This window comes from Lolium rigidum, chromosome 3 (genome assembly GCF_022539505.1).
Source record: "Lolium rigidum isolate FL_2022 chromosome 3, APGP_CSIRO_Lrig_0.1, whole genome shotgun sequence".
Taxonomy (NCBI): Eukaryota; Viridiplantae; Streptophyta; class Magnoliopsida; order Poales; family Poaceae; genus Lolium; species Lolium rigidum.
The window spans coordinates 371,840,893-371,864,565 of record NC_061510.1 but is presented as its reverse complement, the minus strand read 5'-3'; the positions used below and the strand labels follow the sequence as shown (position 1 = coordinate 371,864,565).

General features: G+C 44.4%; 1 protein-coding gene across 1 annotated transcript; it reads right to left on the bottom strand.

Annotated features, from left to right (window-relative positions):
* Positions 1-20,249: 20,249 nt before the first annotated feature.
* Positions 20,250-23,172, bottom strand: LOC124700539 (DNA repair protein XRCC4-like). Its single transcript, XM_047232647.1, has 4 exons — positions 22,864-23,172; positions 21,625-21,753; positions 21,170-21,292; positions 20,250-20,859 (listed from the first exon to the last, which is right to left on the bottom strand). Exons 1-4 carry the CDS (start codon positions 23,170-23,172, stop codon positions 20,548-20,550), a joined length of 873 nt encoding a protein of 290 aa, XP_047088603.1. The 3' UTR covers positions 20,250-20,547.
* Between the last annotated feature and the right edge of the window lie 501 nt (positions 23,173-23,673).

The window sequence follows — 23,673 nt, the reverse complement described above, 5'->3', positions numbered from 1 at the left end:
TATTGTTGGTACACTACTTGAACTTGAGGGCAAGAATAAGGACACCGTTAGTGCTAGAATTGATTTGAGGAAATTCAAAATGTGGAAGAAGTATTGGTTGAAGAAAATTGAGAAGGATGATGATGATGCGGCGGTAAGTTATGCGAAGCCCCTGCACCATGGACGCTTTCGAAGGAACGGAAGAGACATTTGTGTAGGTATTTGGCAAACACTAGGTTCCCGGATGGTTATTGCGCAAGCCGGGGAAGATGTGTGAATATTGATGGTTGTAAGGTTACCGGTATGAAGACGCATGATTGCCACATACTTCACAGCGAGTGTTGCCGGCTGGGCTCAAGGGAATTGCATCTAAGGAAATGTATGTGGCTATTGCGAGCTAGGAAGATTTTTAGGGAGCTGTGTGCCAAAACCACGAAAGTTGATGTGCTGAATCGATTGAAGGTTGAAATTGTTGTGATCCTATGCAAACTTGAGAAGCTCTTCCCCCGGCTTTTTTGATGTAATGGTGCACTTAGCTATTCATCTTCCCGAGGAGGCTCTTTTGAGGGGTCCTGTTCATTATGGTTGGATGTATCCGAGTTGAGAGAAGATTAGGTTATCTAAAGTCTACGGTCCGTAACAAAGCAAGGCCGAGAAGGTTCTATCGCAGAGAGCTACATTGTTGATGAGTGTTTGATTTTTTGCTCTAGATTTTTCAAGGATGGCACGAAACAAGATTTAACAAAGATGATAGGAACCAAGACATTCGGAGAAAACCTGATCTGACGAGATGGAAGTATTTTCAGTTGGAGCTAAAGGTCTTGGGAAATCCATTTTGAAACATTTTGACAAGGAATTTGACAAAATGGTTTGGTATGTGCTGAACAACTGTGACGATGTAGAACGTTATATCAAGTAAGTAGTTAGCTTCACTTTAATAACTACTTCTCAATGTTGCGGACATAATTGTCCTGTATTTCATATGTGTTTTTTCTATGTTTCAGTGAATTCCGACAAGAATTGGGAGGTAGGGGTGTGCGTGACATCGAGGAGACGGTTCGGAGAGAGTTTGCAGGTTGGTTTGCAAACCATGTGAGACAGTTGGACAATGCATCGGAAGATTTGAAGTCTGCGGCTGCTTGGGCCGGACCGGCGTGTAGTAGTATACGCTGGTTGCAACGTAAAGGGTGCGAGGTTTCGCACGCTTACTCGGGATAAAGACACGAAGACTCAAAATTCGGGCGTAGCGACTAAGGGATCTTTTGGTGATGCGAGATGAGACCGACTACTATGGTGTTCGCAAGAAGTTCTTGAACTGCAGTACGGGACTAACAAACACGGTGACAGGTCCGTGTACTTGTTTCGTTGCGACTGGTTCGACCTTGCGAGCAAGGGTTCGAAGATAAAAGATGATGGTTTTTTTAAAAGCGTTAACACTTCTATCCTATGGTTCAAGAATTCACCATTCATATTGGCCGGTCAAGCTGAAACATGCTTCTATTTGGAGGATACAAAGTTTGGTGATCCGTGGAAAGTGGTGCGAAGTTCAGCCATAGACATGTGTACGACGTTCCGGAATTAGAAGATGGTAACGATGATGCATTTGTACGGAATGAAGACGCATACCAGGAGGATGAAGGTTCGGTCGACCATACATTTCATGATGTTGTCGACCTAGACGAGGAAGCAGATGTGGAAGCGAGAGGAGGATGATCATCGTGCTTGCTTGAAGTTGTACGTATTCATGATGCTCGTACAATCCGTGAACTAGAGAATGCGGAAGATAGTCCCAATGTTGACATGGATATGAGCGAAGATGAACTAGAGAATCGGGAAGATAGTCTCATTTTGGAAGAGAACATACATGATGACGAGGGAAAAAATTCAGAAGAAGATAGTGATTTAGATTGATAGAAACATGTAATGCATACAACTATATGTTTTGTTCCAAACATTTGAAATGTTCTTATTTAGATGTTTACGATCTCGAACTTGTCATTGAATTATCCAGAAGGTTTTAAGAGCAAATTAATATAAGCAAAAATATGGACAAATATAAGAAAGCCAACATGTCGGTAACATAACTTTGACAATGGTTTTAATTAATCGACACTTGACACGATTACAACCAGCGGCACGATATGACTAACTATTGTTTTAACACAAGCAAAATCGACAATCGCATAAAGAGTCTTACAACTTAATTTAAACCTAAAGGGGCTGCATAGTTGGACACACCGGCACCATGAATCACGGACTAGCTACTCCAGATCGATTTCGGGCACATGGGTAGCAAACAAGTAAACCCCTGCATTTCCCGGGTAAAGCAAGAACAGCATCTTGTCACCCATCCGAAGGTGCTTTTCCTTGTCCATGAACTCCTTCCACCCACCGACGCACATACGACCATCGTACGAAGAAATTGCGTAGGACGAATGCACCAAAGTACCTGGGATGGCACACAATACTGATTGCACCATATTGTTCCATACCTTTAGGAACCAAACGGCTAGGGATTTTCTGTTCCAACAGTAGGGACATAGTTTAGTTAACACTTGTACGTAATGTAGGTCGCAAACTTAATGAAATGATATGATCTACTTGCTTACCACGTGTTTGTTGTAATTTTCGCTGTTTGTCCAATTCGAGTATGCGGCATTGGGACAAGTAGTGCTCCTTGATCATAATCTCCGGCATTGTGGTACTCAACAAGGTAGTCCAAGTTGTCCACTCGAAGAATGACGGTATGCATCATCCTCCAATTTATCATTGTTCCATCGGTACTGTGAGCGAGTCAACAATGTCACGCTTCGTACGGGACAACTGGTAGTAAGCTGCATAATTAAAATAACTGACATAAGATGGAATAATTAATATGATCAATCATTGTGTCCAAAGGTGGAAAATTACCTGGATGGATTAGTGGTTCAGTTCCAGTTATTACAAGAGTATCCTACCGGATGAGTTAACTCTGAAAATTAACTCCATGCCAACCTTAAAATTGTACACTCTAGCAAATTCGTTCCAAAATCTTCCGTTGATATAGGTTACGCCAGCTACTGTTGGTAACATTAACAACAAATGCATGGCCATCTTTGGTTTTGAGTGCGGCTTCAAAAGTTGTCCTGTGGGAGGTCTGGACACCATACTTCTTAAGGAAATACGGTCTATAGTAGCAAGGGATGACCTAAATTCAGTAGAGTTAATACAAAAGTAAGTTAAATATGCGTCTACTCGGATAATCACCGAGTCTCAGATCTTGGACTTCTATCGGCACATATCTGAACTTCTATCGGCACATATCTGAACTTCTATCGGCATAGGACTGAACTACCGATACCTCTATCTCTAACGAGCTACAACTATCGTAAAACTGGTATGAACGTAAAAGTTATCACAACTATCGTAAAACTCAACCATAAATAAGCGGTTAATACATATGGTGACCAACAATTATTACACACATCCGAATAATAGTACTAAACTAGCAATAACTACTAGGATCACGTGTTAAACTTTGATGTGGCGGCGAATTAATGAAACATCTGAATGAATTTTAAACTTATAAGTGCATGTACCGTCTTCTCCTCAAAACCCTCTTGTAGTGTTTGCACGAAAAAACCTAACGCGACTCCCCTCCGCCGCACATCCCCTTCTTGTCAAAGCAAACCGGACACTCGCAAAAAATATGAAGAAAGATTACCAATCGGAAACAACGATCGATCGCGAGACGTACATGTTATTTACGTACTCCACTAGTAGGCGCCATCCTTGGTCTCGACGCGGAGCGAGAGTCTTACAAGTCTCGCCGGCGAGAGACGTGGCGAGCTGTGGCGGCGAGAGACGTGGCGAGATCTGGCGGCGAGAGACGTGGCGAGATCTGGCGGCGGCTGAAGGAGGTCGTGAAATGATGGCAAGTTATATCGTGGAGTAAATTTCGGTAGGTCAATAGGAGTGCAAATGGGCGGTGCTGGGTTTAGACGTGACAACACGGTCCAATGCGCGTCAGTAGGACTAGACCCGCGTCAGTTTTCTCTTCGTCTGCCGTGTCAATATTTATCCCCTTCCCCCTCCCCTACCGTCTCAATATTCGCACCGCATCCTGGTTTCCACTTTCCACACTTCTCGTCGTCTCCTCTCCCTCATTATCTTCGTCTTCCGCCGCTGCGTCGCCATGGACATGGATGAGCAGCAAATCTACAACTGGACTAGCAAGCGCACAGTCCACATCCACGACGACGAGGACACGGATGTGGTCTACACCAACGACCCCTGGGAAGTGCGCCGCGTCCTCGACATGTACACGGAGTGGCTCATGGAGGAGGAGCACAAGTTCGTCGGCCTCGACTTCGAGTACACCAACCATCGAGCCGAGGACGAGAAGAAGATCGCCGTGGTTCAACTCTGCATGCGTCGACATGTGCTTGGTGTTCCACTACGCAGCGTAAGAACTAATCCCCTTTTTTAATCTTTCGTTTGGGGTTTTTTACTTGCCGCCGTTCTGTCTCTCTTTGATTTTCGTTTGACATTGTTCCCGAAAATCAGTACATTCCCGATCTAAATCTGCTACACATTGTTCCAGAAAAGCGAGTACATTCCCGATCTAAATCTGCTACACATTGTTCCCGATTTATTAATTTGTTTCATCTTCGTCTCCTCTGTAGGTTCTTGCATATTTGTAACTGATCCGTGACTAGTACATTACTTTGTTTACTTGCAGTGCTAAGCTGGTGGGAGTCTCCGGCAATCTGCGATTTCTTTCGAGAAGGCGCTACGTTTGCGAGTGTTGACATCCGTGGTGACAAGAGAGTTCTGCGGAGGACATGGCACATGGAGATTCCTTCGAGTACTACGTCGATCTCCGGGACGAGTACTTCAAGTACACTGGTCATGCGAGGGCTGGCATGGCTACCATGGCAGCAAGACTCATTGATTCATGGTTCGGTGATATGAAGAAGAAGTTCCACCACCATCGCCACAGACTGTGGGGGGACTTCCCACTTCCAAATATGAACATCGAGTATGCAGCCATTGATGCTTGGGTCTCGTACGAGCTCTACCGCAAGATCGTGGTCGACAGAGTCCTGGCGATGGTGGATTGATCATCTCTTCTGCTGCATGACCCCCGATCTTTTGGTTTGGTCTCCCTCCTGCGTGAGGTGCTTTTGGCTAGTAGTCCATTCTTTTGAAGCTGTAAATATTTTGCCATGCTATGTTAACAATTGTCTTGGGAGGTTTCAATTTTATGTTAACAATTGTTCTTTTGAAACTAAATGTTCGGAGCGGTAGAGTTCTTCAAAATCAAAACATAGCGGACGTAAAAATCACCAAAAATTGTGATTAAAATTTTCTTTATGACTTTTACTCATTTATCTGAAATTTTTCATCGAAAAAATCTCAAAGTGGTGAACAATAACATAATATGGTGTCCCCATGGTGCACATGTGTCGAACGAGGGGTTTTCGGACGAAAAGAGGGGCATGATTTGGCACCCTTGTGCACAATGTGATATCACACCTTGCTTGCTATGGGTTTTGATTTTTTGGAGTTGGTGGCATGGTGTCCCCATGGTGGACATGTGTCGAACGAGGGGTTTTCGGACGAAAAGAGGGGGATCGCCAAAAGCTGACCAAGCCACCATGGATTTGGGGCATGATTTGGCACCCTTGTGCACATTGTGATATCACACCTTGCTTGCTATGGGTTTTGATTTTTGGAGTTGGTGGCATGGTGTCCCCATGGTGGACATGTGTCGAACGAGGGGTTTTCGGACGAAAAGGGGGGAAATCGCCAAAAGCTGACCAAACCACCATGGATTTGGGGCATGATTTGGCACCCTTGTGCACATTGTGATATCACACCTTGCTTGCTATGGGTTTTGATTTTTTGGAGTTGGTGGCATGGTGTCCCCATGGTGGACATGTGTCGAACGAGGGGTTTTCGGACGAAAAGAGGGGAAATCGCCAAAACTGACCAAACCACCATGGATTTGGGGCATGATTTGGCACCCTTGTGCACATTGTGATATCACACCTTGCTTGCTATGGGTTTTGATTTTTGGAGTTGGTGGCATGGTGTCCCCATGGTGGACATGTGTCGAACGAGGGGTTTTCGGACGAAAAGAGGGGAAATCGCCAAAAGCTGACCAAACCACCATGGATTTGGGGCATGATTTGGCACCCTTGTGCACATTGTGATATCACACCTTGCTTGCTATGGGTTTTGATTTTTGGAGTTGGTGGCTTGGTGTCCCCATGGTGGACATGTGTCGAACGAGGGGTTTTCGGACGAAAAGAGGGAAATCGCCAAAAACTGACCAAACCACCATGGATTTGGGGCATGATTTGGCACCCTTGTGCACATTGTGATATCACACCTTGCTTGCTATGGGTTTTGATTTTTTGGAGTTGGTGGCTTGGTGTCCCCATGGTGGACATGTGTCGAACGAGGGGTTTTCGGACGAAAAGAGGGGAAATCGCCAAAAACTGACCAAACCACCATGGATTTGGGGCATGATTTGGCACCCTTGTGCACATTGTGATATCACACCTTGCTTGCTATGGGTTTTGATTTTTTGGAGTTGGTGGCTTGGTGTCCCCATGGTGGACATGTGTCGAACGAGGGGTTTTCGGACGAAAAGAGGGGAAATCGCCAAAAACTGACCAAACCACCATGGATTTGGGGCATGATTTGGCACCCTTGTGCACATTGTGATATCACACCTTGCTTGCTATGGGTTTTGATTTTTGGAGTTGGTGGCTTGGTGTCCCCATGGTGGACATGTGTCGAACGAGGGGTTTTCGGACGAAAAGAGGGGAAATCGCCAAAAGCTGACCAAACCACCATGGATTTGGGGCATGATTTGGCACCCTTGTGCACATTGTGATATCACACCTTGCTTGCTATGGGTTTTGATTTTTGGAGTTGGTGGCTTGGTGTCCCCATGGTGGACATGTGTCGAACGAGGGGTTTTCGGACGAAAAGAGGGCGAAATCGCCAAAAACTGACCAAACCACCATGGATTTGGGGCATGATTTGGCACCCTTGTGCACATTGTGATATCACACCTTGGTTGCTATGGGTTTTGATTTTTTGGAGTTGGTGGCTTGGTGTCCCCATGGTGGACATGTGTCGAACGAGGGGTTTTCGGACGAAAAGAGGGAGAAATCGCCAAAAACTGACCAAACCACCATGGATTTGGGGCATGATTTGGCACCCTTGTGCACATTGTGATATCACACCTTGCTTGCTATGGGTTTTGATTTTTGGAGTTGGTGGCTTGGTGTCCCCATGGTGGACATGTGTCGAACGAGGGGTTTTCGGACGAAAAGAGGGGAAATCGCCAAAAACTGACCAAACCACCATGGATTTGGGGCATGATTTGGCACCCTTGTGCACATTGTGATATCACACCTTGCTTGCTATGGGTTTTGATTTTTGGAGTTGGTGGCATGGTGTCCCCATGGTGGACATGTGTCGAACGAGGGGTTTTCGGACGAAAAGAGGGGGAAATCGCCAAAAGCTGACCAAACCACCATGGATTTGGGGCATGATTTGGCACCCTTGTGCACATTGTGATATCACACCTTGCTTGCTATGGGTTTTGATTTTTTGGAGTTGGTGGCATGGTGTCCCCATGGTGGACATGTGTCGAACGAGGGTTTTCGGACGAAAAGAGGGAAATCGCCAAAAGCTGACCAAACCACCATGGATTTGGGGCATGATTTGGCACCCTTGTGCACATTGTGATATCACACCTTGCTTGCTATGGGTTTTGATTTTTTGGAGTTGGTGGCTTGGTGTCCCCATGGTGGACATGTGTCGAACGAGGGGTTTTCGGACGAAAAGAGGGAAATCGCCAAAACTCGACCAAACCACCATGGATTTGGGGCATGATTTGGCACCCTTGTGCACATTGTGATATCACACCTTGCTTGCTATGGGTTTTGATTTTTGGAGTTGGTGGCTTGGTGTCCCCATGGTGGACATGTGTCGAACGAGGGGTTTTCGGACGAAAAGAGGGGAAATCGCCAAAAGCTGACCAAACCACCATGGATTTGGGGCATGATTTGGCACCCTTGTGCACATTGTGATATCACACCTTGCTTGCTATGGGTTTTGATTTTTGGAGTTGGTGGCTTGGTGTCCCCATGGTGGACATGTGTCGAACGAGGGGTTTTCGGACGAAAAGAGGGAAATCGCCAAAAGCTGACCAAACCACCATGGATTTGGGGCATGATTTGGCACACTTGTGCACATTGTGATATCACACCTTGCTTGCTATGGGTTTTGATTTTTGGAGTTGGTGGCTTGGTGTCCCCATGGTGGACATGTGTCGAACGAGGGTTTTCGGACGAAAAGAGGGGAAATCGCCAAAAGCTGACCAAACCACCATGGATTTGGGGCATGATTTGGCACCCTTGTGCACATTGTGATATCACACCTTGCTTGCTATGGGTTTTGATTTTTGGAGTTGGTGGCTTGGTGTCCCCATGGTGGACATGTGTCGAACGAGGGGTTTTCGGACGAAAAGAGGGGAAATCGCCAAAAGCTGACCAAACCACCATGGATTTGGGGCATGATTTGGCACCCTTGTGCACATTGTGATATCACACCTTGCTTGCTATGGGTTTTGATTTTTGGAGTTGGTGGCTTGGTGTCCCCATGGTGGACATGTGTCGAACGAGGGGTTTTCGGACGAAAAGAGGGGAAATCGCCAAAAGCCGACCAAACCACCATGGATTTGGGGCATGATTTGGCACACTTGTGCACATTGTGATATCACACCTTGGTTGCTATGGGTTTTGATTTTTGGAGTTGGTGGCCTGGTGTCCCCATGGTGGACATGTGTCGAACGAGGGGTTTTCGGACGAAAAGAGGGAAATCGCCAAAAGCTGACCAAACCACCATGGATTTGGGGCATGATTTGGCACCCTTGTGCACATTGTGATATCACACCTTGCTTGCTATGGGTTTTGATTTTTGGAGTTGGTGGCTTGGTGTCCCCATGGTGGACATGTGTCGAACGAGGGGTTTTCGGACGAAAAGAGGGCGAAATCGCCAAAAACTGACCAAACCACCATGGATTTGGGGCATGATTTGGCACACTTGTGCACATTGTGATATCACACCTTGCTTGCTATGGGTTTTGATTTTTTTGGAGTTGGTGGCTTGGTGTCCCCATGGTGGACATGTGTCGAACGAGGGGTTTTCGGACGAAAAGAGGGGAAATCGCCAAAAACTGACCAAACCACCATGGATTTGGGGCATGATTTGGCACACTTGTGCACATTGTGATATCACACCTTGCTTGCTATGGGTTTTGATTTTTGGAGTTGGTGGCTTGGTGTCCCCATGGTGGACATGTGTCGAACGAGGGGTTTTCGGACGAAAAGAGGGAAATCGCCAAAAACTGACCAAACCACCATGGATTTGGGGCATTTAACGTCACCACATTACCCTACAACAGAAGTTTCACTTGGAAAAAGGTTTGACAACCTCTTAGTGCAATTAGGTCAACCTAGGTTTCACCAAACACTCAAACTTTCATATAAAATTGAAAATTTGTTGAAATCTTTCCAAACCTTGTGTATTGGCCAATGTGTGGCTAACACTTTCCATGGAAAATAACAAACTAGAAAAAAATTTGGCATAAGGGTGCATCAACATGTGGGTAATGACGCTAGCATGCTATCTTGGCGAGTTTGGTTTGAAAATTTTCAAAAATTCATCCCCTAAACTCAAGAAGAGGCTATGTGTGATCACTAATTCGTATTTCAAATATTTTAGAGTTTTTAATACCCATGCTGAAAATTCTGTGCCAGCCCATCCGTCATGCGTGGGACCCATGTCAAAGTAATGGGAAAGTGGACTGACTACATGCAGCAATCCACGTTTTCACACCCACGCGTCGGACGAGAGGAACCCAAACGGCGGCACGCTACGTATATCCATCGGCCCCATCGTCTCTCCCACCCGCAACTTCTATTCCCCAATCTCCGGCGAAAAACCACGCTTGCACCTCCACCGGCGCAACACCGACCTCCCCTTCCACCGAAGATCCCGAAGATGAAGCGTGTTCGCGGAGACGAGCCGGAGGCGAGTGCGGTCGTCAACGTCGACGGAGGCGACGGCGATGGTCCGGTAGTAGTCGACGTCGCGGAGGCGGGATCTTCTTCCGCAAGCTGGAGCCGCTCTTCGCCGCGCCGTGACCGTGGAGGGCTCCGCCCAACCGGCCGTGGTCGCCGTCGGCTGATGAGGCCACGGGAGACGTCCTCGCTCCCGCGGCACAAGCGGATGACCGGGGCTTCGATCCGAATGACCCGTTCTACCGCCACTCCGGGCGGTACCGCGAGCTATATGGCCCCGGAGAGTGCGACGAGTTCGAAGAGGAGGCCTCCGACAAGCTGCGGCGAGGTACTCTACTATTCCGATCGATCCCCTGTTTTTCTTGATCTTCTTGTTCACCATAGGGTTTGCTCATAGGGTAGATTGATTTGCCACTGTCAACGACTTCTTGTACAAATTGATGATTCTGGGGTTCTTGCTCATCTGATTTATGGTTTGTAGTTAGTAGATCTGTAATATTTGATGCACATCTTGATTCAACTGTAATGATTCCTGCTTAGTGTAACGCTCACTGCATTTCAAACTTAAATTCATCCGAATATGAATCATACCAGAGTGATTATGATTACAAGAATTATATTATAGGTACTATTAATTGATCTGATACATGGATTTTATAATCACCATTTGTCTTAAACTGGTGCTTATTTATACGATGAAAGCATAGTGTGTACATCATTTTAATTTGGGGAACAAGTGAATTATCTGTTGCATGTAATTTATGACCATAATTTTTGTTCAATTCCTGCTTATTGACGTCATGAATCCATATTGTTTTATGAATCGGTACATCTTCGGGGAACAAATGATTGATCCACTGATCCATGAAATTTATAATCACCATTTTCTCTTAAATTGGTGCTTACTTATAATACTGAAATAATGATTGGACTACCCATGAACAAGTTGTGACAACGGTTTAAATTGGTGGTTATTTATATTAGTGAAGTAATTATGTATGGTTGGATCTGGATCATAAATGTTGATTCTACATGATTAATTCTTAATAATGTTCATACAAAAATATTTAATGCTTCAATTGTATTTCAGTTAATTTCCTTCTCTCACTTCTTCTTTACTTTCAAAATCGCGGGAAGACTGCGAGGACGTTGACGGCGACAAGGAGGACCGGGACCGGAAGAGCCGCTTCGTTCGAAGAAGGCGAAGGCGGCGAGATCCCTTTCCGTCGTAACGGAAAGCCACATTGCCGATTCTGCGGCGGGGTTTTCCCGAACGATCTCGTGTGTCTGATCCAGCACGCGACGGGAGTTGGAAAAGGTAGCAAGCAGAAGCACAATCCTGCTAGCAAGGCGAAGCACGCTGCCTTTGGCAAGTTCCTCAGGGACTACGTCAGGGCTGGCCTCGTCCCGCTCGTCGGTCCGGCTGTTGGCCCTCATGTTCTCCACTAAATTTAGTTTACTGTTTAGTTGTTCCCCTGGAGGTTCATGGTTAAACTATGTCATGTTTCAAAGACTATGTTCTACTTTTGTTATTTGGAACACTGGGCAATCATACCCGGTTGTTTAACTTCCGGCCTAGTGGGCTTGTTACGTTTTTCCCAAGGCCCGGGGAAGTACATATTAATTTGCAAAAAATGAACAATTAAAATCGGTGAAAATTGAGCGGCGGTAGAAAAAATGCGGGACCAAATAGTCAATCGTAAAGTTTACCCCCTACATAATCCCACTATACAATCCCTTCACACAAGAGCGGCCCGGGTAGCGATATGACATAAACACACAATGGGCACACACAAATTGTAGACTAAAACAATTATATCATATGATAAAGATTATATCATAGGATATCAACTGAAACTTCAATACCACCACGGCCGCCCTGGTTGAAAAGAATGAGAACAACATTCCCGGATTCAAAGTTGTACTCCTTAGTAAACTCCGACCAGCGGGAATCGAACTTCATCCTTCCATCGGTAGTAGTGTAGTATGCACCACGAGGGTGGTAGCCATAGTCATCAACAAAAAAACATGCCTCCCCGCTTTCGAGAGATATTCAAGGACCTAACAACTTCCTTCGGTATACGCTGAATAATAAAAATTAAATTATATATGGGAAGGATATAAAGGATAACTAAGATTACATAAAGAAAACGAGAATTATACCAGTCCATTGCCCTTCAAATCAGTATTCGTCAAGGTGTGCACAAAAACAACACCAAGACCAAGACCACGCTCACGGAGAAGTTGTTCCTTCTTCAATGTTTGAGCAGTAGTAAGCATAACACCTTTAGTGTGGACAAGCTGCAGTTGGAATTTCTGCATACAAATTTAAAATTAATAAAAGAATAAAAAAAGAGGAGATATAACATCAGTTATATTAAAAAAATGGGCAACACATGGTAAAAGATAAAACAGAATTACCATCGACACGATGCTTTTCAGTGCCATCAGGACCTACTGCAAAAATCCCAAACAGTTCAGGAGCACTATCAAACCCAAACATGATACAGTCACCAACTTTCAGGTCGTAGTCATGAAGAAATTTTTGGTATCCAGTACCAAAAACACGTGTCTTCGAACTGCCTTTCTTAACATGAAATTTGTACTTCACTTCATCCGATGTAACGACAAAGAAGATATTACCAACAAGGTTGTTGAACTGCCTCCTCACAAAACAAGGCACGATCTGAAAAAACGGTAGAACAAAAATGCGAGAAAATAAGGATATAGTCTAGAATCTGTCAACAAAAAAGATACATTCTAAAAAAGGATATATACCATAAAGTCATCAAATCTGCTTCCAAGATAACAACGAAATGAGCGAGAGTCTCCCGCCTCTGTGACAATGATTGCCCATCGAACCACAAACAACACGGTTCATCCTGTGTATATTTAGCAATTACCAAAGCTAGTAAAAAATACGGGTAGGTAGGGCATATTCATAGAAATCTATCCATAGATGCGAAACCATACACACATATATCCATAGATCTGAACAAACAAGATTATTCGAGAGGACAAAAAGGATTTTCAACAAACGAGAGAAAAAGGAGGTGAGGTGAAGTAGTGACATGTAAAAACATATTTTCCTACCTCTCAAAACAAACGAAAATCTTCAGAGAGAAAAGAGTTTTTCAGCAGAAAAGAGAGAGAAAGAAGATGAAGGAGACTTGCTTCACCGCATGAACAACGGAGGGCAGAAGGCAAAACCAACCCGGGGCATTATAAATACAATAAGTAGTAGTAGCTTGCCTACAACCGCTATTTAATGAGGCTGTGGGGTAGATGGTGGTTGCTATCCTTTAAGTTATTCAAAAGTCAAACACAAAGTATCTCATGCAAAAATACATTGAATCATAAAGTTGCACTTCAAAATTATTTAAAACCATATGATTTACAACTTCAAATGTACAACAACATGTTGACTACATGCCTTTGTTCGGACTATAGGTTAGGTCGGAACAATTATGGCATGTTAGTCATTTTTCAACATACATAAAAAACAAATGCTCATTTGTGGACGAAGTGCACAATTATACCAAAGTAGGCATCACTTCAACACATCAAACTACACCAAACCTCATGAAAAATTTAAATTTGAATTTTGCACATGAATGTCACAACATTTACTCAGTCCCACTAGTTACTTGATGATTTTACATTGAATTTAGCATTTATTATGAGTTTTACTCGTTTTATGTCATTTTTTAATAAAAAAATCAACAAACACCTAAAAATGTCAGAAAAATCTGAAACTCCTTAGGCACACATACCTACCCTTCATGACCACTCACAAAAATTTGCAGCTCAATCTGAGTATTTGAAGTGCCGCTTGCTTGAAAAAGAGCCCTTCACCGACATGATCGATGTGGGTCCACACATGGATCGACCCAACCAACATGAGGTTCCACAAGTGTTTTCAGACAAAATCTCACATGTGTGAACAATAACATGTATATGTGGGATGTGTTCTCACATATACCTCACATGCAAAAGGTTTTACAACTTCGGGGTCGACGATTCGACCGTTACGCCGAAAATGTCCTCACTTGTGTAAATTCACATCAAACTACACCAAACCTCATGAAAAATTTAAATTTGAATTTTGCACATGAATGTCACAACATTTACTCAGTCCCACTAGTTACTGATGATTTTACATTGAATTTAGCATTTATTATGAGTTTTACTCGTTTTACGTCATTTTTAATTAAAATATACATGTACGAGTTCCATTTTCAGAGTAATATTTTTTCTTTCACGGCAAAAACTTGTTCCCTCCAAATTGTAGTACGCCGGCTGCCAAAACGCCCAAATTTTTTGTTCCCTCCACTCCTCCCGCGCACCCCACCTATCAAATATTTCGCCCTCCCTTATATACGTCGTGCCTCTACCCCATGATTTACGAGCATCTTAACTACCCACACACCCGACCTCATCCTCTCGTGCTCACCCCGATCCGGTGTCTTCGCCGGACGTTCATCCATCTCGCATCTATCTCCCCGGCCGGTGGTCGCCATGGCCGGCGGTCGTCGAAACGTCGGGGTGAAGGAAAATCGCACACACACGCCGAAGAAGGCGCCGGCTCGAAGAAACGCCAAGGTAAATCTGTCGGTGATCGGCTTGTTGTTGTGTTTTCGGATGGTTAGATCCGAGAGATCGGTTTTACATGTCTACCACGCCCGTTTGACCTATATCTAGATCTTGCATATTTGATAGATCCAATCCCGACATCATACGTATAGGGTTTATCGTTTTTATTGCGAGAGACAATCATGCCGTGCTATACAATCTTTGCCATCCCGTTGCTTGTACAATCTTTTGCATAGACAATTGTTTGCCGAAACACTTAGCTGAACTAATTCCAGCCGTTGCCGAAAACAGCTGACGAGCTACGGTGAACAACGACATTGCTTCGAGACTTTTATTCGTCGGTTTCGGAGGAAGCGAGTTTGATCTAGAACAATTGTTTGCTTGTTTTCTATGGAACTAGTTAGTTTGCACGTGCAATGCACGTCTTAACAATGTAATGAAGTTTTTTAATCATGTACTTTGTTTCATCGGTCTATTTATTTCCACAATTTTTGTTTATCTATGTCTTTCAAAAGTCAAAAATCAAATTTCAGCACATATACTGAACTTCTATCGGCACATATACTGAACTTCTATCAGCACATATACGAACTTCTATCGGTATAGGACTGAACTACCGATACCTCATTATGTGTCAATTATTTGTTACGAGTAGATATCTAAAAGCACATGATGTCCCTTAGCCTGCCATATGCCCCCTCTTATGTTTTGTTCGCCGACATCATACGTAGACTCTTATGTTTTCAATCATTTCTTCTTTGTACAATATTTTGGAAAGACAATTATTTGCTTGTTTTCTATGGAATTGGCGCCCTCTTATGTTTTGTTCACGCTCCGCTCTTCCGATTATTTCAGCGGAGACACAAAACCCCGTCAAGCCGGCATATGAGCTTGCCAAGGAGAAACAAATGCAAGAAAATGTAGTACGCATGGAAAAAAATTTCGCTGAAAAATATGGACACTGCCCACAAATTTCAGAAAGATTTCTCCGGTTTTGCACGTACATTAGTGTATGGTGGGGTACAAATAGGAACTAGTAACAATCTAAAGGACTCGGTCTGCGAAGAGATGGAGGTCGAAGAGGACCCTTCGTATGAACCGAATCCGGAAGAGATAGCTACTGGCGATGATGATCTTCATTCGGATGAGGATCGGCGCACTTGTCGGCAAAACTTCGGCTCGGGTACGTGGAACTATGTACTGAACTATGATAGGAAATACGTACATGCTAAATGTTTCCTACTAATGTAGCCTCTACTTTGCTTGCAGATAGTTGCTTCTTACTGCAATAGTTGCACGAAGAAGCGATCCATACCTCAAGTTGCACCATCCAACATTGCAACAAGATCAATGGCAACAAGCTGAACCTGAAGCTGGGTCATCGATGAGCCGATGGCCACTTGCTGGTCCGAACAACTGAAGGAGCACCCTCACCTAACCAGATCATGACATGCGGAGGCAGCACCTCATCTCCTGAGGACAATCAAATTGTAAACTTTGAGCGGCAAGGTATGAAAGTTTGTAAAAACTAAACAACTGTACCGCATATTTTCATATAAAAGAGAATCATTTCATATCTCTTATTTCGGAGACATTGACAACATGCGGCGGTAGTAAGAGAAAGAGAGGTGGACGCGAGACGTACCATGGGCCATGGACTACATGAGTACACAAGAAGAAATGGTGGCAATAAGATGCCAATTGAATTCACTCCTGGTGTCGGGAGACCCAAGGATTATGTCCGGTCGGCAAAGGCTGAGCAATGAGGTTGGTATTCACATCCGTGAAAAAATGCCGCTTGCAACACCTTGGACACGGTACAAGAAAGATGACACTCTCAAACATGTCATTCCTCATGCTATAAGTACGATAGCGGTGAGTCTGTACAATCTTGGTTTAACCTAATTAGTATGCTACATGATCATCTATCTAAGAATCTACTTGATTAATGCATCACTATTTTGAAGGGAAAGTTTAATATGGACAAAAATGATGAGGTGGCTCAAGATGTGTGCACTGATATGCTTGCAAGTTAGTATTCGGCGGTTCCGATATAGGCTTAAAAAGGAGTATTGGCCGAAAATTAAAAATCTCACGCTTGGAGCAAGCATATCTCAAGAAGCCGAGGTCATGTAGAAGAGAATAGGCTGGAAAGAAGCTGGTGAAAAGATGGTTTGATGAGAAGTACCAGGTACATAAACGTTATTGCTTTCGATAACGACTGCTGAATTCTTACATTTCTACGATGCTGGATAAATAAAATGCATGTCTCGAACATAGGGACTTGTGTGTAATAAATGGAAAGAACGAGAGAAGGCTGTGAAACGAGTTCCATACCACTGGATCTCGAAGCTATGTTGCTCATCGGGAACATCTAGTAAGTGTTACTGAATTTCCCAATACGGTTCATACTTCGTCATACACGGTGTACAATGGTAATGTGCATTCTACATTTTTCAAGCGAAGGCTAAGCGACGGGAAGAAGAAACCTCTCCAATTGAATTTTTTAGAATCACACACACTAACAAGGATAACATTATGAGTGCTTGAAGCAAAAAGTGCATATGTAAGAAATATTTCTTATTAGCACAATATAATATAATCCGAGTTTTGTATGTTGTCCATGCAATGATTGTAATCTTTATGCGGGATCAAATGGTGGCAAAAAAGCGGCGCCACGCAATGAAGATGAACCTGATTTGGCTGATTTGCAAATTGTTCGGCTAGTTACGAGCGAGAAAAGCCCATCCACCACACTGCAACGGCACATTCCTACCAAGATTGGGCGTCGCAACAAGTTCCGGGAAGTCTTACGTCTCGGCTACACGCATCGAGAGCTACAACAAAGGCGGCGAGATCAAGAGCGAGAACTCCATACGAGGCGGCTGAAACGTACCACGGTGACATGCGAGGCAAGACTGCAAGAACAAGATGAAAAATTTGAAGAGATCGGGAAGAAGCGGGAGGAAGAACTTGAAGGCTGTGAAGAAAGCCCAAGAAGAAAAGACTGCGGCTTATGAAAAGAGGCTGACAGAAATGGATGCCGTGCTTAATTTGCTCTTGAGGACATCCCGGCCACCATCCATGTCTCAATCCCGGGGCAACTAATCTATTGCACCACCGTCCTACAACATTATTAATCATAGGTCTTTTAATTTCTTTGTGTTCCAATTGTAATTTTCTTATGAATCTTTCGGTACTGTGAGAGACATATATACTTCTTGTGCCACCATTTAAGTATGATATTTATTGTCTACTTTTTGATATTTCGCCGAGTTTTTTGTTTCCCAAATTTCGCAAATAATTCAAATGCTCTCAAATTTTGTCAAATTCAAAAGGTGACGGAAAATGTCACAACGTCACTATTAAATGAAACCACGTGGCACCAATTTACTGGTCCCACTTGTCGGAATTTGTGGGTCCCACCGGTCAGCATTATTGGGACCCATATGTCGGCAACAACCTGGTCCCACTTGTCTGAATTTTGTGGATCCCACCGGTCGGAATATTGTGGGTCCAGCTTGTCATAATATTTTGTGGGTCCCACCGAGATATCCATGTCGGCGCCGTCGGACCCATGTTGTCGAAGCCAAATGGACCCACATGTAAGGCCACGTATGCTTTTTTGGACCAATCAGAAGCTTCCCAAGATTTAGATATTGACGAAAGTTGCAATTTTTCGTGACAAACCTGTCTGTCAACAATGAACCTTTGATGTTGACGAATTTGTAGGTCGTCACCATCAAACATTTGACGTTGACGAAAAAATGCATACCGTCACCCCCGATATTTTATGACGGAGCTTCCTTGACGAACCCCATGACGATCAAATTTTGTCACCGCGAAGTAATCCTTGACGAAAATTGGCCTTAATATGACGAAAGTGATTTGTCAAAAAAAATGTCTTCCTTTGTAGTGATAGTGGTTGCACACGGAGAGCTAGGGTAGCCGCTTGAGCGTTGATCATAATCTTAGGCCTATTGCTAGGATGTGTGTCCTTGTATTGTTAGAGCCATAGTCCGCCAGTTAGGTTGTGTATCATGTGTAGATGCATGATGGGAACCCCAAACCATTTGACCACCTCAGGATAGGGATGCAATGGGATACAAGGGTTTTCCTAAACCAAGTCGAAATTTCTTCATAATTAGTCAATTTGGAAGTGGTGTGAGGGCTGATCACTCATCCAAGCTAGAGGAGATCCCTTACCAAGATGTTTTTGCTTTCCTCCAACATGAGGAGAATAATATATGTTGCTTTAGTGCGAATTTAGATTGCAAGCTCGTTGTGAAGATTATGTCGTAGAACGTAAGGATGCATATCAGATAGGAAGTTTCATCAAATAAAGAGACTAAATAACATATTTTTTCAGACATTTGGCGGAATATCGATAGAAATAAAACTACAAATTGTTTGAACATGCCGGCGTCAGTGTCGTGTCTTGGGACGCAGTCAGTGCCGGCGTCGTGCCTTGCAGTTGTACTGTTAGAGGGCGTCGTCGTTGTATCTTGTATGTCCACAATGTGGACGCTGTTGTGTGGCGGCGGCGTGGTGTGGACGACGATGTCGATGAGAACCACGGTGATGTAGACCTTGGCGATAATGTCTCGACTATGTCGGAGCAGCAAGCGTGTCGACGATGTGTGTTGCTTGGAGGCGTAAAACTGGTGTGTGTCACTTAGTGGTCTTCCTCCTGGCAAAACTGGTGTGTGTCGCTTGGTGGTCTTCCTCCAGTGACATTTCAAGCTGCGCTTGGACTATATATCCCAAAATTTGGATGCAAATCAGAGACCCAAGAAATGCATGGTGTCTACCTGGCATGCAAATTCCAGTCAGGTAGCGAAATCATCCAATAGCAAATCTAAGAGAGACCATCTTAAACATGGCAGTAAACGGGTCAACCCAGCGAAAGAATCATAACAAGGGTGTTCTTGATCGAGATATATCCACGAAAAGATGAAGAGCCTCAAAGATGATGAACCACGGAAACATAAGTAACAGCCACATGATGAGGAACAAAAAAGAAGCTCTCACCGAGTACTCTGTTAAAGCCAGCCCACTGGCAACTGACTGGCCGAGAAGGAAATCCTTCTCGTCACCCCTAGAAAAATCATCTGAAGAAACTGTGCTCCCAAAGAACATGATAGATCAGCTTAGCGAGCAATCCTCACCTGATCTTTGCTTCTTGATCCATTCCTTCGTCTCTTTCGCTCCCTTGCTCGTCCATGCTTCTTCCCCCAATGGTGGGACGGGAAGAGGTGGTCAACAGCAGGGAGTGTTGTTCCGCATGGATTCTACAGTTTTATTTGGTCCACCCCGTCTGAACTCTGAAACTTTGACTCTAGAAAAAATGAAGACTGATTGCTCCACAAATGCAATTAAACACACGTGAGCAAAGACTATTCTACGCCTTTTTGTTTATTCGTTTATTTCAAAAAAAAAATCCAAGCATGAAAAGGGACAGGTCGAACGCGTCACTAGCACTACTATTATACATGAATCCTGATATTGCAGCCTGCTCGTTGTGCAATGAGAAACACATGCTTGCATTGACCTTCAATTGTCTCTAGGCAAGGGGAAACATGAGAACGATTGCAGGAATACTATTGGCACGGGACAAAACATATGTGGAGAAATGCAGCCATTTGCCATTAAAAACTAGTACAGTATTACTAAAACTACAGAAATTGCCTTAATCGGTTCGTCACGCAATTTAGCTTTGGGGCCTTCCGCTAGCAAAACACAAAACACGTGAAGAACATTTTGACAAAGTGCTACATGACTAGGATACTCGAGGAACATGACGGATACATCACTAAGGACTCTGTAACATTTCCAAGTAGGTCCTGCCATGGTCAATCTGGCCAGTCAGCTTGCTTTTTGTTCAGAGTCATTTCCTCGTCCTCTTGCGTCCCCTCCTGCCCCTCGAGGTCGAGGTGGCGGCGGATTTCTCCGGGGAGCTGTGGAGACTGCCACTCCCTGTCTCCGAGGGCTCATCCTTGACGCTCGCGTCCTTGTCGCTATCTTCCTCGAACGGCTCCGTCCTGTCAGTTGAGTTACCCTCGTCCTCCTCCCCCGGCCCTTTGTCTGAAGACTCGTTATCCTCGTCCTCCTTCGGCACCTTGTTTGCTGCTTCATGTGCAGCGATCTTGTCCTTGAGCAGTCTGAGCTTGACCTTCTTCGAGTTCAGTACAGCCACAAACTACAGCAACGGCACAATGGTGAGTACCAAGCAGCGGATAAAGACATAAAAACACAAGCCTTCAGAGGTCCAGTTAATTAAGAACTGAATGAAAACAGTGCTGGCTCTTAAAAGTCAATACGAAAGATAACTGATTTAAATTATTAGGGGAAATGTGATGGACCAGTGTGTTCTGTGATAGTAGTAGACTAGTAGTCTTCCTGCACATGGAACAGGGCTATTTAAAATGACGAAGTAACACAAATTCGAAATGGAACTCCACTGCGGATCATCATTAGCAAATAGGATAAGTTGATACTAGGAACTGCACCTTTGTAAAGGAAGCTTGCTCAAAATCGGCTTTCTCGTTATTAAATCTTTCACTTTGTTGCAAGCACTTCTCAGCTTCTTGTTTCAGCTTGTCAAATGATTGTGTCTTCCTGACAACCTCTTCCTGCATAAACAAAGCCAACATTTTAAACACACCATGTACAAGGTGTAGAAAAGTTCAGCCATATCCTGACGAATTGTTCATCCTACAGTCCTGATAATATGGTTATAAATCTTCGTTTGATTTCATAGAATTATGGATGCAAGTTTGGGCGAGTTGGCCCGGTCCAACTACTTATTTCGCTATTTGCGCAAAGTGAACAAACTGCAAGTGAAATATCATCATTAAACATAATAGGTTGTAGGCCTGTCCACTTGCAACCCCACATGAATTGGCAAGTAATCAAAAAATATCACAGCACTATTGAAAGAAAGGAGTAGAGCCAAGGGACATACACTCAAGCGTATATTTGCATCCATTAGAAAATCCAAAACCTCAGCTATAGTCTGCTGTGTGTGGGGTGACTGCTGCAGTTTCCAACGCCATTCCAATTTGGTACCTTGTTTTTCAAATGTCCATGACAACTACATGGTACAAAAAAGCAATATATCAGATAATAAAACAGACCAATTAGATAAGGACATGTTCATGTTCCTCCATAAGGTGAAAGTCAAGGTATAAAGCATGAAGGACTTCACTTCAACATAAACTTATGACCACATAGACCTCTATCCAATTAAGACAATAGTCTTCAACGTTATCCATACTTCAGAATGACAACTATCAAGTAGTCAGTACAAGTTCAACTTGTCATATCATCTGAGTAAATTGGAAATAATAGTACCTCAAAGGCTCTCAAACAGGCTGCTAAGGCATCAATATAGCGAGAAATGGAGAATGTGAATCACTATTAAAGGAAGTGATGAGCAGACACTACCATGCATTTTTTTAGATTATTTTTGTTTATTCATGAACAAGACCTGGTTTCTATTCACCTCAAAAAAAAAGTCCTGGTTTATATATTAAGTTTGGAAAAACTGATGTATCATTAAAGTGCATAAATAGTTAGCACAATATATCAGGTTAAACACATGTATTGGCAATTGATCTACAGCTAATACCAAATCGTCCCTGTTCTCAAATTTTAACTCCTGTATGTCTGCAACTGTCTTTCAACTAAACCGAACAAGAGTTAGAAAAGTTTGGAACTGCTTGACAGACTAGGAAGACCCAAGTTCAACCACTCGAATGGAAGTCAGGTGGGTGCGGGACAGAGGGAGAGATAAGTCTTGTCTTAAACTCTTAATAGGCTGTACATTGGCAACAGCACCATCACAAATTGCTCTCCAAATTGGGTGCAAGAGAAGCACATCACCGTCACAGCATCACTACTATGAAGCCCATGACATTAGAACAGTAATTACTGTTTTGGCCTAACAAAACACTGATTAATTATTCACTATAGATATACTACTCTTGGATGAGCGATACTCTTACATGGGAAATCCGTGACGAAATTAGGGAAATAAGAGGTGAAGAACTATGATACTGTACTTCACGCATCAAACAACATTCTCTGAACCCAATGAAGTCAGCTAGACGGATTTCAACTTGCCCTTTAATTAGGATTCATTTCAGATCAGCCCGCGACATAAACAAAGCCAACATGATGAAGGGACCCAAGCCGAACGTACCCTGCGGTTGCCGTTGCCGGCCTCGTGGAAGGAGTAGGTGGAGGCGGGCTGGTGGAAGGCGAGGTAGCGCTCGGCGAGCGCGAGGTACTCTGCGACGGGCTGGTCCCACTGCTCGGCCCGGAGGCGCACCTCGGCGTCGGAGGCGTCGGCGACCCAGGCGCCGGCGCCGTCGGTGACGGCGAGGGAGAAGCGGGTGGGGAGCCACGTGGCCTTGACGAATATGCCGCCGCCGCCCGGCGCCTTGGGGTCCTCGACCGCCACCGAGAGCTTCGCGCAGCTGTGCCTCGGCGCCGCCGCGGGGGTTGCCATGGCCGCCGAGCAGAAAGAAATTGTCTTTCCCGGAGTCAACACGCGAGACGAGGCGGCGACGTGCAGCGGCGGTGGAAGAAGTGGCCGTGGGCTGGCTGGGCTGGGTCCCCTTTTGGTAAATCATTGGATGCTGGGCTCGTTCTGGGCCACAGGGCTCGGCTTTGCTGGAACTTGGAAACAGCCCAGTGGATTTTCGGGGTGAAATGGCCAAGCGGGTTGATTGGGAAAAAAACTTGCACGGCCAAGACTGCTTATGGCCACGGGAAATCTACCATGCCATGGCCATCCTCTTGTTCAAATGGGCAGAGACAAGATCAATAAGATAGCACGGAACTTCGTGTGGGCGAGGGACGAGGGGAAGCATGCCGCGCAAAGGGAGGGGTTGGTGAATTGGAAGACTGTTTGCAGGCTTGGGATGCCCGATCTTAAGAGATCTGGCCACGCCGCGTGCTTGGCCTCTAGTGGCCTTGGCTCCGATGGACTGATCTGCAACTTACTTGG

Coding starts and splice junctions, on each gene's coding strand:
- LOC124700539 (XM_047232647.1), bottom strand. CDS start 23,172: ATGGCAACCCCCGCGGCGGCGCCGAGGCACAGCTGCGCGAAGCTCTCG. Junction 21,293..21,624: donor ATGCAAATATACGCTTGAGT/GTATGTCCCTTG, acceptor TTGTTTATGCAG/GAAGAGGTTGTCAGGAAGAC. Junction 20,860..21,169: donor AGCAAGCTTCCTTTACAAAG/GTGCAGTTCCTA, acceptor CCGTTGCTGTAG/TTTGTGGCTGTACTGAACTC.